The 17,962-nt window shown below is 31.4% G+C and overlaps 1 protein-coding gene across 3 annotated transcripts in view; it reads left to right on the top strand.

Annotated features, from left to right (window-relative positions):
• The window catches only part of LOC145285996 (testis-expressed protein 2-like), a 281,702-nt gene that overhangs the window by 238,483 nt on the left and 25,257 nt on the right, over positions 1–17,962 (top strand). The window contains exons 6-8 of one of the 3 annotated variants that reach the window (XR_013869089.1): positions 1,044–1,274; positions 11,791–11,911; positions 13,143–13,306. Coding sequence is in view for 2 of the 3 variants with exons in the window: in XM_080134588.1 (XP_079990714.1) it covers positions 1,044–1,274; positions 11,791–11,911; positions 13,143–13,256 (466 nt within the window). In the remaining variant the exon portion in view is untranslated. The remainder of the gene's footprint in view (positions 1–1,043; positions 1,275–11,790; positions 11,912–13,142; positions 13,307–17,962) is intronic. The other 2 variants (XM_080134588.1, XM_080134589.1) reach the window with 2 other exon arrangements.

Raw genomic sequence — 17,962 nt, 5'->3', positions numbered from 1 at the left:
AGAATATTTATTACTTATTGTTTATTAAGAGAATATTTATTACTTATTGTTTATTAAGAGAATATTTATTACTTATTGTTTATTAAGAGAATATTTATTTAAAACTATTTCAATTGTTCATGATTCTATTAGATTTAACGTGTCAATGTTACATGTTTTTTATAAATCGACTTCTAATCTAGCTCTAGCCATGTGTTTATTCATTTTTCTTCAAATCTATCCTTATTATAGTTATAGCCTTATTTGTTTTTATTGACCTTCCTTTGTGAACTGAGCCTGTTAGCAAAAGAACTTTCATTCTTCAGTGTGACTAGACCAACAAAATCTGTTTTGCACACATCTTATAAAGTTCAGATTTAATCATCCTTTGGCATGAGCAGATATAAGCATGTCAATTCCCTCCATGCAACATGTGTGTCCTTGCTTTCACGTTCACACATCCTCACACCTGATCAATAGTCTTAATGCTCTGCTGGTAAATAATGAAAGAAATTCCCTGAATTCCATCCACTGATATATTTTGCAATCACACAAGTACCATCTCCAAATGGTCGTATAACTTGTGTATAACCTAAATAGCACTACCAACACAATATACTTTCTCTTCAGATCTTTGTTGCACATCAAAGCTGTCACTATATGTTCTCAAAATTCTAACATGACTGAACATTTTCTGTGCATTGCTTGAACCAGCTTCACCAACCACGTAATTGCTTCTGATTTACACAAGATAAACCAGATAAATTTAAATATTTTATTTAAATATAGCTGGCAATTATTATTGATAATTATTTTTATGGAAAAAAAAAACTTTGTTAATATTATTAACCCTGATAGACATTTATTATTATTTTAATAGTAAATTCCACAGATAGATAAAGGCACGATGGTATTTTCTGCTAGCAAATAAAAGAACTAATTATTGAACGGAAAGGAATTAATTTTCTAAATTATTTTTATTTCTATTTTGTGACTTTAATAGCTTGTGTATAATCTGTATATTTTTAAACATTTGTTATCAGTTTTCCTTTTCTTTCTGTCAGTGGAGTACCCCAAGTTGTTGGCACTGGAGGGAGTGGTGCAAGTCGGAAGATTCTAAAATATATCAACAAAATCACCCAGTCCAAATATTTCCAGCAAGCTACAGAATATAAGTACATAAAAATGGCCATGGAAGAAGTGTCCAACACACCACTCATTCTCACAGTGGAAGTCCACAATCTTAATGGAACACTCACTATTAATGTACCACCCCCGCCTACTGACAGATTGTGGTAAGTAAAGAACTTTACAAAAAACGTCTTCAAGATCATTTCATCAAGTTTTGCATTTCTAATTTTATTTATTATTTATTTTATTTCTGCTATTCTCATTTTATTTATTATTCATTTTATTTCTGCTATTCTCATTTTATTTTTATTCATTTTATTTCTGCTATTCTCATTTTATTTATTATTTATTTTATTTCTGCTATTCTCATTTTATTTATTATTCATTTTATTTCTGCTATTCTCATTTTATTTATTATTCATTTTATTTCTGCTATTCTCATTTTATTTTTATTCATTTTATTTCTGCTATTCTCATTTTATTTTTATTCATTTTATTTCTGCTATTCTCATTTTATTTATTATTCATTTTATTTCTGCTATTCTCATTTTATTTTTATTCATTTTATTTCTGCTATTCTCATTTTATTTATTATTTATTTTATTTCTGCTATTCTCATTTTATTTTTATTCATTTTATTTCTGCTATTCTCATTTTATTTTTATTCATTTTATTTCTGCTATTCTCATTTTATTTTTATTCATTTTATTTCTGCTATTCTCATTTTATTTTTATTCATTTTATTTCTGCTATTCTCATTTTATTTTTATTCATTTTATTTCTGCTATTCTCATTTTATTTTTATTCATTTTATTTCTGCTATTCTCATTTTATTTTTATTCATTTTAACAAATAATTTGCATAAAAAATGATGAATGCAACTAATATTGCTGATAAGGAGAAAAGTAAACTTGATCTTTCAACTAATAAAATTCGGAATTACAATTTACAATGGTTAAAATCAACAACACAAAACAAAGCTTAAGTTATAAACAAATTCTATTTACATGGTTCACCAAAATACCTGGTTTCATCAGCTGAAAAATATTCGAATGAAATGAAAGAAATAAAAAAAATATTCAAATGAAATGAAAGAAATAAAAACAATATTCGAATGAAATGAATGAAATAAAAACAATATTCGAATGAAATGAATGAAATAAAAACAATATTCGAATGAAATGAAAGAAATAAAAACAATATTCGAATGAAATGAAAGAAATAAAAACAATATTCGAATGAAATGAAAGAAATAAAAACAATATTCGAATGAAATGAAAGAAATAAAAACAATATTCGAATGAAATGAATGAAATAAAAACAATATTCGAATGAAATGAAAGAAATAAAAACAATATTCGAATGAAATGAAAGAAATAAAAACAATATTCGAATGAAATGAATGAAATAAAAACAATATTCGAATGAAATGAATGAAATAAAAACAATATTCGAATGAAATGAAAGAAATAAAAACAATATTCGAATGAAATGAAAGAAATAAAAACAATATTCGAATGAAATGAAAGAAATAAAAACAATATTCGAATGAAATGAAAGAAATAAAAACAATATTCGAATGAAATGAAAGAAATAAAAACAATATTCGAATGAAATGAAAGAAATAAAAACAATATTCGAATGAAATGAAAGAAATAAAAACAATATTCGAATGAAATGAAAGAAATAAAAACAATATTCGAATGAAATGAAAGTAATAAAAACAATATTCGAATGAAATGAAAAAAAAAACAATATTCGAATGAAATGAAAAAAAAAACAATATTCGAATGAAATGAAAGAAATAAAAACAATATTCGAATGAAATGAAAGAAATAAAAACAATATTCGAATGAAATGAAAGAAATAAAAACAATATTCGAATGAAATGAAAGTAATAAAAACAATATTCGAATGAAATGAAAGAAATAAAAACAATATTCGAATGAAATGAAAGAAATAAAAACAATATTCGAATGAAATGAAAGAAATAAAAACAATATTCGAATGAAATGAAAGAAATAAAAACAATATTCGAATGAAATGAAAGAAATTAAAACAATATTCGAATGAAATGAAAGAAATAAAAACAATATTCGAATGAAATGAAAAAAAAAACAATATTCGAATGAAATGAAAGAAATAAAAACAATATTCGAATGAAATGAAAGAAATAAAAACAATATTCGAATGAAATGAAAGAAATAAAAAAAATATTCGAATGAAATGAAAGAAATAAAAAAAATATTCGAATGAAATGAAAGAAATAAAAACAATATTCGAATGAAATGAAAGAAATAAAAACAATATTCGAATGAAATGAAAGAAATAAAAACAATATTCGAATGAAATGAAAGAAATAAAAACAATATTCGAATGAAATGAAAGTAATAAAAACAATATTCGAATGAAATGAAAAAAAAACAATATTCGAATGAAATGAAAAAAAAAAACAATATTCAAATGAAAGAAATAAAAACAATATTCGAATGAAATGAAAGAAATAAAAACAATATTCGAATGAAATGAAAGTAATAAAAACAATATTCGAATGAAATGAAAGAAATAAAAACAATATTCGAATGAAATGAAAGAAATAAAAACAATATTCGAATGAAATGAAAGAAATAAAAACAATATTCGAATGAAATGAAAGAAATAAAAAAAATATTCGAATGAAATGAAAGAAATAAAAACAATATTCGAATGAAATGAAAGAAATAAAAACAATATTCGAATGAAATGAAAGAAAAAACAATATTCGAATGAAATGAAAGAAATAAAAACAATATTCGAATGAAATGAAAGAAATAAAAACAATATTCGAATGAAATGAAAGAAATAAAAACAATATTCGAATGAAATGAAAGAAATAAAAAAAATATTCGAATGAAATGAAAGAAATAAAAACAATATTCGAATGAAATGAAAGAAATAAAAACAATATTCGAATGAAATGAAAAAAAAAACAATATTCGAATGAAATGAAAGAAATAAAAACAATATTCGAATGAAATGAAAGAAATAAAAACAATATTCGAATGAAATGAAAGAAATAAAAACAATATTCGAATGAAATGAAAGAAATAAAAACAATATTCGAATGAAATGAAAGAAATAAAAACAATATTCGAATGAAATGAAAAAAAAAACAATATTCGAATGAAATGAAAGAAATAAAAACAATATTCGAATGAAATGAAAGAAATAAAAACAATATTCGAATGAAATGAAAGAAATAAAAACAATATTCGAATGAAATGAAAGAAATAAAAACAATATTCGAATGAAATGAAAAAAAAAAACAATATTCGAATGAAATGAAAGAAATAAAAACAATATTCGAATGAAATGAAAGAAATAAAAACAATATTCGAATGAAATGAAAGAAATAAAAACAATATTCGAATGAAATGAAAGAAATAAAAACAATATTCGAATGAAATGAAAAAAAAAACAATATTCGAATGAAATGAAAAAAAAAACAATATTCGAATGAAATGAAAAAAAAAACAATATTCGAATGAAATGAAAGAAATAAAAACAATATTCGAATGAAATGAAAGAAATAAAAACAATATTCGAATGAAATGAAAGAAATAAAAACAATATTCGAATGAAATGAAAGAAATAAAAAAAATATTCGAATGAAATGAAAGAAATAAAAACAATATTCGAATGAAATGAAAGAAATAAAAACAATATTCGAATGAAATGAAAGAAATAAAAACAATATTCGAATGAAATGAAAGAAATAAAAACAATATTCGAATGAAATGAAAGAAATAAAAACAATATTCGAATGAAATGAAAGAAATAAAAACAATATTCGAATGAAATGAAAGAAATAAAAACAATATTCGAATGAAATGAAAGAAATAAAAACAATATTCGAATGAAATGAAAGAAATAAAAACAATATTCGAATGAAATGAAAGAAATAACAATATTCGAATGAAATGAAAGAAATAAAAACGATATTCGAATGAAATGAAAGAAATAAAAACGATATTCGAATGAAATGAAAGAAATAAAAACGATATTCGAATGAAATGAAAGAAATAAAAACGATATTCGAATGAAATGAAAGAAATAAAAACGATATTCGAATGAAATGAAAGAAATAAAAACGATATTCGAATGAAATGAAAGAAATAAAAACGATATTCGAATGAAATGAAAGAAATAAAAACGATATTCGAATGAAATGAAAGAAATAAAAACGATATTCGAATGAAATGAAAGAAATAAAAACGATATTCGAATGAAATGAAAGAAATAAAAACGATATTCGAATGAAATGAAAGAAATAAAAACGATATTCGAATGAAATGAAAGAAATAAAAACGATATTCGAATGAAATGAAAGAAATAAAAACGATATTCGAATGAAATGAAAGAAATAAAAACGATATTCGAATGAAATGAAAGAAATAAAAACGATATTCGAATGAAATGAAAGAAATAAAAACGATATTCGAATGAAATGAAAGAAATAAAAACGATATTCGAATGAAATGAAAGTAATAAAAACGATATTCGAATGAAATGAAAGAAATAAAAACGATATTCGAATGAAATGAAAGAAATAAAAACAATATTCGAATGAAATGAAAGTAATAAAAACAATATTCGAATGAAGCGAAAGAAATAGAAACCTTCATGATGTTCACATTTTTATTTTCTTACAATATTTTTAGTAAAAATCAAGTTTCTTGAGTAACATACAGTATTTGAAATTTCTTTTATACTTCAGTCTCTGTAATGTAATTGATTTGCAAGATTAGTTGAAATTATGGTACTTGTGCATGAACCAGTCGTATCTAAGCGTCCACTCGGGTTTGTCCGGAATATGATATCAACTAGCTGATTATGCCGAGTGTCGTCAATTATCAAATCTTTTTTTTTTCAAAACAAATTATTTATATGTTTTTGGTTTTTCAAAGTTTTTTAAAAAGGTTCAAAGAAGCCAAAAAATTTTTAGTTTCGAGTATTATTTTTTTTTTTCAAAATTGTGTTTCTTTGTTTTGTTTTTTTTTTTTCAAAGAAAATTGTTAGAAAAGATTTAAAAAAGGTTCAATTCTTAAAACTTCTTTTTCTTTTTTGTCAAAGAAAATTGTAAGAAAAGGTTTACGCACCGCCAGCCTTTTGCTTATGGAGCTTCTCTTTCCAATGATGCACCTATGCAACATGTAATGCAATTCTTTTTGGGATCTGATTAATTTACACTGTGTATCAAATTATTAACGAATTTACATTTTTTTAAATATTAAAGGAATGGGTGCTAAAATCCATTAAATTTTGAGAAAGTGTTTACAATACTCCACTCCAGTCAAAAAATAAAAGTATTTAAAGCAGTATTAGCGAAACTATAGCAGAAGATAGGAATATCTGTTGATTTCAGTGTTTCAAGTTATTAAGGAGGTTGAGAAAAAACACAATATACCCAGAACGTGTTTATTGAAATAATTTTCAAACATAAAGTGAACTAGGAAAATGCTTAGAACACAATAACTACATAGCAATTTCTATGTTGACTGTAGTGAAGTAGAAAAAAAAAAATAAAAAAAATATATAAGACACAGCTGTTCCTTCCAAAAGGTCGAGCTCTTCAACGTCCAAAAATAATTCACCGTCACAAAAAGAATTCACTGTCACTTCTTCCAACCGTCGTTTCCCTCTCTGCGCTCTTCCTCTGCTTAAAAAAAAGTACCGTTTATATGCTGCCCATTTCTCCACTTATGCAAATTGACTATCAACCAGAGCCATCTAGTTTTCCATTTCTCCAAACAGCCAATTTGCAAAGGGGGACAACTCAAACCACACGCCCCCTTGATCTACATGATCATCACATGTCAACCCATCACGTAGTCGCTCGACCAACATGGCGGCCGTCTCTCTCGCTGCGATCTCCGCGGAGCCTCTTCGTGAACGTCGCTACTTGGCTCAACGTCACTGTCTTCCTCTGATGACACCACTACTGGCCGCACATCAAGGATGTGTCGAGGGATGCCGTCGATAGATACATTGTTCGGGGACTGGACACTTGTCACAATGTCCCTCCCCAAGCGTGTGGTACAGCGAGCATCAGGCGGTTTGATCCACACTTCCTCTCGCACAGTCGCTCGCTTCTCGCCTTCCTCCACGGGTACCTGTGCAGTTAGGGGATGCCGCCACTCGTACTTGAAGACTGCCCTCTGCGGCACTGACTCCACTTTTTGCCCTGACTTTGGAGCCATATTATACCAGAAGACAGCTTCTAGCGGCGAAATCTGGCCCCTTTCAGCTATAGCCTTAATGGTCCTGTGATGCCGCTCCACAATTCCGTTTCCGCCTGGTCTATATGTCTATATGCAGCCCTGAAATAGCGCCGCACTCCCCACTTATCCAACACATTCTCCATAGCAGCTGAGCGAAAGGCAATTCCATTGTCCATTAGCATTTCCGTCACTGGACCCCTCTCCAAAAACACCTCTTCCAAGACCTTTGCAATTTCACTTGCATTTTCCGCCTTGATTTCCCTCCAAATGGCTATTCTTCCTGGTCCACAGTCGACCATTGACAGATACGGCCTCTGTCGATAGTGCGTTACGCCTATCGCCAATCTGCTCCAGTTCTCTGCCACCTGAACCTCACCAGCTTCGTGTCTACTCGGCGCAGGGTCGATTGATTGACACCGGCTGCATCTCTTAACCACTGTCCTAACGGCCTCCTTTGTGATTCTGGGGTCCACCTTTCTGGCCAAGAACAAGGTTCTATCCACTCCAAAATGGTGCATGTCATGCAAATCCTTCAGAGTGTCTTCATTCAAACAACATATTGCAACAGCCGCCTCATTCGGTGTCTTTAGCTAGGTCTTCCGCACCCTCGTCATCACATCTGCTCTGTTCTTCGCTGAACGAACGATAGCCACCCTAAGTTGAAGATCAAATTCCCTAATCAGCTCCCTTAACATCATCAATCGACGCTTTACTAGCATCTCGGCAGCGCTTTTCGTCTTCACCCTCCTTTCTCCTGTAGCTTCGGACTGGATCCAAGAGAACACAGTGGCTGAGTCGGTCCTCATCTCAACATTCTGTAGCCCCCATTTCAAGGCTAAGTTGATGCCCTTCATAACCGCATCCAGTTCCGCCACATTTATGTGAGCCACGTCGTCCTTCTTCCACAACCAAGCAGCATCTTCTGCAGTAACACCACCTATCTCCAAGGTGACCCCCACTGCTATACAGCTTGCATCACACCACACAACACCTTCTGCACTGTTGGGTACATGCCAAACACCTATCACTGGATCCTCCCTCTTCACCTCTTCAATAATCTCTCTCATAATGTCCACAGTCTCTTTATAAATTCCATCCTCCCACTTCGCTCCACTAGCTCGCCTTTTGATATAACTACATGCAGTCCGTAGCCATCCTGCAATAGGGTAATGGCCCATCAATCTTCCGCATATTGAGAAGAGTTCTCGCCTGCTCAATTTTTCCGACACCTCCGGGATCTCATTTCCTCTCCGGAACACTAACCGTCCTATCTGGTCCTTTCTTAGTTGGAGCCCTAACACAGCTCCTCCCTCCAACGATTCCGGGCGTTTTGCAATTAGCCCAAAGCTGTTGAGGTGTTTTACTACGTCCTCTGCAGTTGTTACCGTCTCATCCACCAAAATATCATCAATGTAGGAACTGGTGGCTCTTCTGACTGCGTCCTCCTTGCTTAGCACCGTTTTGAGGATCGCTGCCATGATTTTTGGTGCAGAATTCAGGCCAAAACCCAACCTAGTCAGGCAGTACGTTCGGCCCTTGTATCTGACCAGCTGGTATTTCCAGAATTCCTGTGAAATGTGGATCTGTAGGTATTCAGATTTTAAATCCACAATCGTCGCAGCCTTCTGAATCTGCCTCCACTCTCGCATGGTCTCTCCGCACATGTCTATCACATCGCCTCCCGTGTGACACGCAACGTGTACATTCAGCTCCCTGAAGCCGAGTACTGGCCGATTTTTTTGTTTTGTGGGCTGAACAACCGCCATTAACGGCAGCACACCTTCCACCTTCTCCGTCCATGGTCTTAAAATCCCCTCTAAGATCCATCGGTCCACCTCCTTCTCAAATTCAATCTCAAATTCAACTCTTGCGCCTCCTCGCAACGTATGCTCGTAGCATTCCACTCTGTTGTTCAGTATGGGAGGTTCTCCCTTTCATGCCCACTTGACTGTCCATTTCTCACCATCAAAGTGTGCAGAGAAATCTTGGTCCTCTATCGTGCAACTTTTGTCTAACCCGGCCGTTCCTGTGAAACCTTTTTCGAATTGCACACCTGCATCCCCTTGATTTCCTCCAAATCTCACGGAGTTCCTATATACTGTAACGCCCCCTAGTCGAGCAATTGCGTCCATCCCTAGCACCACATCGACACCCGTGACAATTTTGGTAATAACAATCACCTGGATTGTTAGTGACATCCCACGTACCATCAACCGAACGATACTTGTGCCATTGCACTTCACCTCTCTGCCGTCAACTGCCGTAATGCTGCTGGTTCCATTGCATGTGTCAACCATGTCTTTGGTGACAATTGTTGAAGTACAGCCCGTGTCGACAAGGGCTTTTGCACTTCGTCCATTTAGGGTCACCTCTACTTGTGGTGACATACCCTGAAGCGCCTTCATCGAATAAGTGGGGTAGCCACTGGCGCAGTGGCTTCCCCCTGTTCGTTTTCCCTGGGGACAGAATCTGCTGATGTGACCGACTTCCCCACAGCGGTAACACGTGACTTCTGGCTTTGGCTCCCTGCACTCCCTCGCCATATGGGGCCCTTGGCATCGGTAGCATCTGCCAGAGAACCTGGGTTTCGTCCTTCACAACTTCCTGCTGCAGTTTGCTTCGTTGAGCGACAGCTACGATTCCCTGCTCATTCTCTTTTTTCCTGGCCAGCACCCTCACCTGTGTAATCAGGAAAAAAGAGAGTGAGCAGGGAATCGTAGTTATAACCTGGCTGACCAAGGTTAAACTTGTCGCTAAGTTGCGGGACATCGCGGATGTAGCCAGCTTGATACCGCTGTATCTTGATGGTGATGCTTAAGATGGCCTTTATCAATGGCTTTCCGGACCATATTTCTATAGTTCTGCAGCAACTGCCGAAATAGCTTGTAGTGAAGTAGAAAAAAAATATATAAGACACAGCTGTTCCTTCCAAAAGGTCGAGCTCTTCAACGTCCAAAAATAATTCACCGTCACAAAAAGAATTTGCCGTCACTTCTTCCAACCGTCGTTTCCCTCTCTGCGCTCTTCACCCTGCTTAAAAAAAGTACCGTTTATATGCTGCCCATTTCTCCACTTATGCAAATTGACTATCAACCAGAGCCATCTAGTTTTCCATTTCTCCAAACAGCCAATTTGCAAAGGGGGACAACTTAAACCACACAGAGCCATCTAGTTTTCCATTTCTCCAAACAGCCAATTTGCAAAGGGGGGCAACTCAAACCACACGCCCCCTTGATCTACATGATCATCACATGTCAACTCATCACGTAGTCGCTCGACTAACATGGCGGCCGTCTCTCTCGCTGCGATCTCCGCGGAGCCTCTTCGTGAACGTCGCTACTTGGCTCGACGTCGCTGTCGATGGGGATCAGAGCGTTGATGATGTAAGGATAGGAGTTTGGTTTTGGATGCATTAAAGGTAACCAGCCACATCTTCCCCCACTGAACCACGCGCTCGAGATCAGAGGAGAGAGAATCAGAGAGAACTTTGTCATTTACAGCCTTTGATGTGTTGCCGTAGATGATTGTGTCATCAGCATAGATGTCAACGAATGATTTAAGTATGTGTTTAGGGAGGTCATTGATGTAGATCAGGAAGAGAGTTGGGCCCAGGATTGACCCTTGAGGGACTCCAGCATTTATATTGCAGGCCTCCGATTTTTGTCCATCTACCACTACTCTTATGAGTCTATCGGAGAGAAATGATTTAATGATTGAGAAAACATTTCCAGTTATACCATAGCTGGAAATCTTGTGAAGTAGACCCTTATGCCATACCTTGTCGAAGGCCTTTGATATGTCAAGAGCAATTGTCCTAGAAAGGAAGCCTTTGTCAAGAGATTCACTAATCCTGTGGGATATAACCGTCAGCACATCTGCGGTAGATCTTGCAGAGCGGAAACCATATTGTGTGTCACTAAGAAGGTTATTCCTGCTGAGGTGGTTCACTATTTCTCTATTTAATATGGATTCCAGCAACTTACTCATAACACACAGGAGACTTATTGGTCTGTACTGAGAGGGAGATGACTTCTCATTATGTGAAGATTATCTGCTCATTACTGCGCATTGTGATTGACTGATCAGTGTCTTACATCAGATTATAGACAAACCTGAGCAGTTGACATCATATTCTGAGCAAAGCTGTGCATAATTCAAAATCTGTATGATATTTAACATTGATAAGAATTTCAACCAAGTCAAACTCTCTAAGTCACCTTAGTACTGATTCAATTCCTTATTTTGTTAAAAGTTCTATATTATCAGATACTCCACCTGTCTTCATTATCAGAAAGTCCAGTCCAAAACAAATTACATTTTAAATGTAGTAGTGTTTCTTCTCCAAAATATTTTAATGCCTTCACATTATTTTCATTCTTTAATGTGTTCTTCAACTATAATTTGTTTTATTCATTTCCAGGTATGGTTTTCGTGATAACCCACAGCTGACACTTGTAGCAAAGCCTAAAGTTGGTGAGCGTGAGGTGACAGTAACACATGTAACAGAATGGATTGAAAAGAAATTGATTATTGAATTTCAGGTGAGATTGTTGAAATACTTTGAAAAAGTTTTTACAATGTCTTTTGAAATTTAGATTTTATGGATTTTCTGTTTAAGGAACTTTTCTGACTAAAACTGATTTGCTTTTTCTAATGGATTGATTATTGCTGTTTATCATATTCCAAAGAAACATTTCTTAAATTCTTTCTGTATTTTTGTTACAAAAGTGTGATTATGTTTGTTTTGTTTTTATTTATATGTGTGACAAACAATATATATGTGTGCATCTATGTGTTTTTTTGTTTTTTTTTTAATTATAAGTCTTTTTCTTTTATTTACTATTAATTATTAAAATAAAAATATAAATAGGAGTTTTAACATTTTCTTTTATATTTTTATTTAAAAAAATAATTTAATTATGAAATTCCAGCTATCACAATGCATTTTAAGTTCTACATAAACAAGTCAGCTATGTTAATCTTTTGTTGATAGTTTTGTTTTCATGTAAATATCTTAGTAATGACAAGGGTTAAGTTTCTGAAAATTAGTGTGGCAATTGTGACTAAAATTTTGGTAAAACCTATCCCCAAATGATTATCATTACCTTTAAAGAGTTTTCTATCACAATCTGTAAAACTAATTGCTTAAAACTTACTAAACATATAAAAAAATCTTGTCTCTGTTGTTGATACTTACCATTGATTATTATCCAACTTTTTTTATTCAAAAAAGTTGGATAATCCACCGACCTAATATGCATGTTGCTTACAAGCAAAACTTCAGTTCGAGAAATCTAGTATAAAATTATTGAATTTTTATTCCTGTATTATTCAGTTATTTATTCTCGTGGATTCTTTTTAGAATCAAATTTATTTTCTAAATGAATTCATATCCAATTGGATAAAATAGATTATTAATTTATACCTTTTTAGGTACCGCTTACTTTAATTAATACTCCCATTTCAACTTTTAAAAATTCTTTCAAATACTATGTCAGATAAAATTCTTTGTAGACTTCATTTTTAGCAATATTAAATATTTTAAGATTTCATCTGAAAATATTTGACCTTTTTAAATTGATAAGGCAAGTTGTAAGAAAAACTGTATTTGAAAAAAAAAAATACTGTGACAGATTTTGTATTAAAAAAATTAGTGTGACAGATTTTGTATTAAAAACATTTCTCGCCAATACAGATGACCGATCAAATGTAGATTCTTTTTCTCTTTTCTTTTTCATCTTCAAATGTGATGGATTTTTGTTTTTTTCTCAGAGAATATTTGTGCTGCCAAACATGGATGACTTGGTAATCCCACTCTTACTTTGCGGTCTTCCTGCTGAGGCTCTTCCAACAACTATCTGTCCACCTGACGGCACAGAAGTCTGATCATGGTCTAACATAGATTGGCCTCTGTTCATTTGGTCAGTTCCATAATGGTCAGCAAATGATTTGTGTAGTCTCCCTTTCTCTCTCTGTATGTGTAGATAATTCAGTAGTCAATGTTGTGCCTTTGCAATTGTATTCCTGTTATAAGTTTGAATATTATCATTTTGTTGAACACATTTTATTGATTGTTGTAACATTGTTATTATTTCTTATATATCTTTTTAATTATCCTCTTGGTCCAACTCTTAAAACATTGTTGCACAGAAAATTTACACTTAATTCATACAATATGAAACATATATGAAAATTTACACTTAATTCATACAATTTGAAAATTTACAATACATACAACATATGCATTTAAAAAAGTTTTTTTTTTTTTTTTAGATAGCTCCACCCACATTTTATTACATGGTGTTATTATATGACAATACATGACATAGTAACAAGGCTATATGTGCATGTCTTCATGAAAGACACACTTTTATTATATCAACTTAAAACTCAAATAACCTAGAAATTTTATATCTCTCCTGTATATTAGCTCAGTCTAAAAATACTAACCCAGCAGCAAGCTTAAAATATCACATAAGTTACTGAAACTGGTTTTGTGTACATGAATGCATTAGATAAACAAAAGAGAAAAACAAAAACAAATGAATACGAAAAGCAGCAGAAGGAATTAAGAACAAACATTGCAAAAAGGAATAAATGAAAAAGACCAGCATAAAATGTTAAGAGTATACATATATTAGTAAACTGGTTTAACTATTATTAGACTTGGCTAATGTTCTGGAGAGCTGGAGAAACATACATGGTTATAGATAGCTAATAAGCATTGCTGCTGATACCTAGGAATAAATGGGAACATGTTATATTTTATGATTCTATTTCATTGTATTTTTATGTTAATATTATGGTGGTCCGTTACCCTTAATGTTATTTGTTATTTCTTTAGCGATGTACATTAGTGAATTTGTATATGAATGTGACTGTTTTATTAACTATTAATTATAGTGATGGTACAAGCAAATAAGAATGTAAATATATAAAAATAATACTAATAACAAAGAAGGGTGGTGATAAGTAGTTGAATGCATTCAATCAAACACGTTATAAAAACAGTAGTTTGTAAATAGGCATATAAATCTGTATATGAATGTTGGTATGTTTGTTATTGCATATACATACACACACGTGTATATACATCTATATATAAAATAATGTATGTTTGTGAACATGATTCTGTCACTGTATATCGCTGCTTGTATGCCATCAGAGGTTTGCTTTTGCCACAGCAAAAAAAGTATTGGAAATACTTAATAGAATTGCTTTCACCTATATTGCCAAAAAATGAATAGTAGCTTCATCCTATTGCCAGTAAGTGAGCCAACAAGCACAAAAGCAATTAACGAAAGATATGAATAAATAACAACACTTTGCTATCAAAGTTAACAATAATTCTACTTGCTGTTCATTATGCTTCGTAAGAGCCTCTAGTCAAAATTATTCATATTTTTATGTTCATTCTGACCAAATAAGGCTATTAGCTGAAACGTATGCACATATGTAACCAAAATTTTGTATAAATAAAAGTTTATATATATATATATATATATATATATATATATATATATATATATATATATATATATATGTCTTGGAAGTTTCTTTAAAATCTTAAAAACAAAAAAATAAGAATTTTGTTCTTCATTGGAACGTTATTTTGTCAGTATAAATCGTTTTACTTACATGAACAAACAATAGTATTAATGTTCTTAAAGGGATCATCAGTTATTTACCATGAAACACTGTTTCAGGGATTTAAAAACAAAACGGTATATTAAATCATGGCTCCCCAGAAATGTTTATCAAACACCACCTCCCTTAAAACACATGAAAAAAATTATTTTAAAACTGGATTTAGTTTTTTTTTTTTTTTCAGATAATTTAAGGGAAACCAATTTATGTCATTTAAAAAAATATTTCTTACCTGTGTCTGCCATCCTTTTCTCCACAAATTTATATGCCTATTTACAAACTACTGTTTTTATAACGTGTTTGATTGAATGCATTCAACTACTTATCACCACCCTTCTTTGTTATTAGTATTATTTTTATATATTTACATTCTTATTTGCTTGTACCATCTCTATAATTAATAGTTGATAAAACTATAAGGTATATATGAAAATATGTATAAAATTAAAAATAATATACATTTTTGTAACACATCATCCTATATGTATATTGCTCAGATATTTTTAAATATATTATACACTAGCAGTACAACTCAGCTTTGTTCGGGCCCTATGTACTGTTCATAACTTTATGTGCATATATTAAAAATTTTGACTCCTGTCCAGATAATCTACATCTAAAATTTCAAATGTTTAGAGCCAAAATTGGCAGAGGAGTTTGGCAGAATCTGCAAAGGTCAACTCTTTCAACTTTGACCTCTTGGCAGCCAAATTTTTGCCCCAAAACTGATTAAAATGCTTGCTGCGTGTCTGAATACCCTTTTTGTAAAATTTCAAATGTTTAGACCCAAAATTGGCTGAATAGTTTGCTAGAGACTGCAAAAATCAACTCTTTCAACTTTGACCTCTTGGCAGCCAAATTTTTCACCAAAAAATGATTACAAAGCTTGTCCTATGTCTGAATACACTTTATGTAAAATTTCAAATGTTTAGGCCAAAAATTGGCTGAGTAATTTGGTAGAGACCGCAGAGGTCAAATTTTTAAAAAATTCGACTCCAATTTTGACCCCTTAACATTTATTGCTTTGGGCTCAAATCAAATTAAAAAGTTTGATCCATGTCCAAGTAACCTACATCTAAAATTTCAAATGTTTTGACCCAAAGTTGACAGAGGAGTTTGATAGAGTTTTCAAAAGTCAAATTGTTGAACTTTGGCCCCTTGATAGCCAAATTTCTGTCCGAAAACCAATTAAAAAGATTTTCCCAAATCTCAGTACCCCTTATGTCAAATCTTGAGTCTGGAGACTGAAAATTGACCGAGTAGTTTAGTAGGGAAATGTACACACACATACACATATAGATTACTCGTGTGGTTCTGGATATTTTCTATTATTTCTGGTTCTGGATATATTCTATTTATGAACCTACGTTGGTTAATTTGATATGATTTAAAAGTATCAGGATACTGAGTAAATGCTTTATCTAAATTTTGTTTTATGTCTAATCATTTTTATTACTAAACTAGATACTGGGAGTATAAAATCTATCAAATTTAGGGTAACATGAGCCATTCTTAAAAACTTGGACATAAATGCTACTTTAAAGCATATATATATATATATAGGCATATGCTGTGTTTATATGCCATATAAATTATTTTAAAGGGGAAGAGGTTTCCTTTATCAAACATTTTTATAAATAAATATTCCATCCTCCAGGAATGTAGTGTTTGTTTCTCTGTGTTCACAGTTTAACTCATTAGAATAAATCAAATGTTTATTTTTTTCAAATTCCTCATTATCATTTATACATATATGGTCGTCTATAAATCTCCTGCAACCATGATAATTATCCGTTTTAGATATGTCATTTTTTATTTTTGATGACATATATTCTAGTAAATATAGATCTGCCCAGAAAGCTGTAGAATCTAAACCCATAGGAATACCTATATTTTGAACAAATATTTTATTTCCTATTTGAAAGTATTTTATATACACATATATATATATATACACACTATTGTTTTTCTAATTTAACTTTTCATTTATACACTAGCAAGGGGGCACCCGACCTTGCTGTTTGTAAAATACACTTAATATATTTTAATTTATGTAGATTTCGTATTTTTTATTACAGAGCCTATTCTCTATTGGATATTATATTGAACCTTTATATATATATATATATATATATATATATATATATATATAATGTTATATAATATATAGTACTGATTTCAAAAGTAAAAACAAAAAGGACTTGAGTGCCATCAGCAGCTTGAGAAGTGGTGACTCCTTTTTAAAAAAAAAACAAAACAAAAAGAAAAAATAAACATTTAGCGCTTCAACCGTATTCATTACCGTTTGAGCCATCCTGATAGATAAATAAGAAAGTTATAAAGTTAAACCACTTTTAGCTATGATTAAATTTCTAATAAAAATGTCAGCAAGTTGAAATGAACATTTTTATTTCAACTTGTCAAATTCTATACGTGTTATTTATCCATCCAAACAAAGATTTTACTCATTATAGACCATCTTTGTTGTATGATTATGATTTCCCCTTAATTTCAGTGTTATATGATTAGTAGTTTAAGAGTTTAGCAGTTTAATATTTACAGACAGGCACACATACATATACCTATTGTTTTATTTATATAAATTTTCACTGGTCAAAATTTAGTTGAGTCTAGTGTTTTGAAGATGGGTGTAGGGAACAGCAATATTAATCACCCATTTCCATTTAATAGTCTCAGTTTACAACATGATGCATGAATGTAATAACTATCAATAGTTTGCACTACTGAAACACATTGAAATATTATTGTTAATTAAAAAAAAATTAGTTTTACACCTTGTCTTTATACATAGACACTAATGTGTCTGTGTCATAAAAATCAACTTAGACATTGCTTCTCAAGCGGTTGTGATCCTTTTTACAAAAATTAAAACGATTTTATTGGTTTTATTGATTTAAATGAAACACTTTTTCATTCATAAACAG

This window comes from Euprymna scolopes, chromosome 10 (genome assembly GCF_053919585.1).
Source record: "Euprymna scolopes isolate OS-2025 chromosome 10, ASM5391958v1, whole genome shotgun sequence".
In the NCBI taxonomy this organism is placed as follows: domain Eukaryota; kingdom Metazoa; phylum Mollusca; class Cephalopoda; order Sepiida; family Sepiolidae; genus Euprymna; species Euprymna scolopes.
This window is presented reverse-complemented; position numbering and strand designations above follow the sequence as displayed.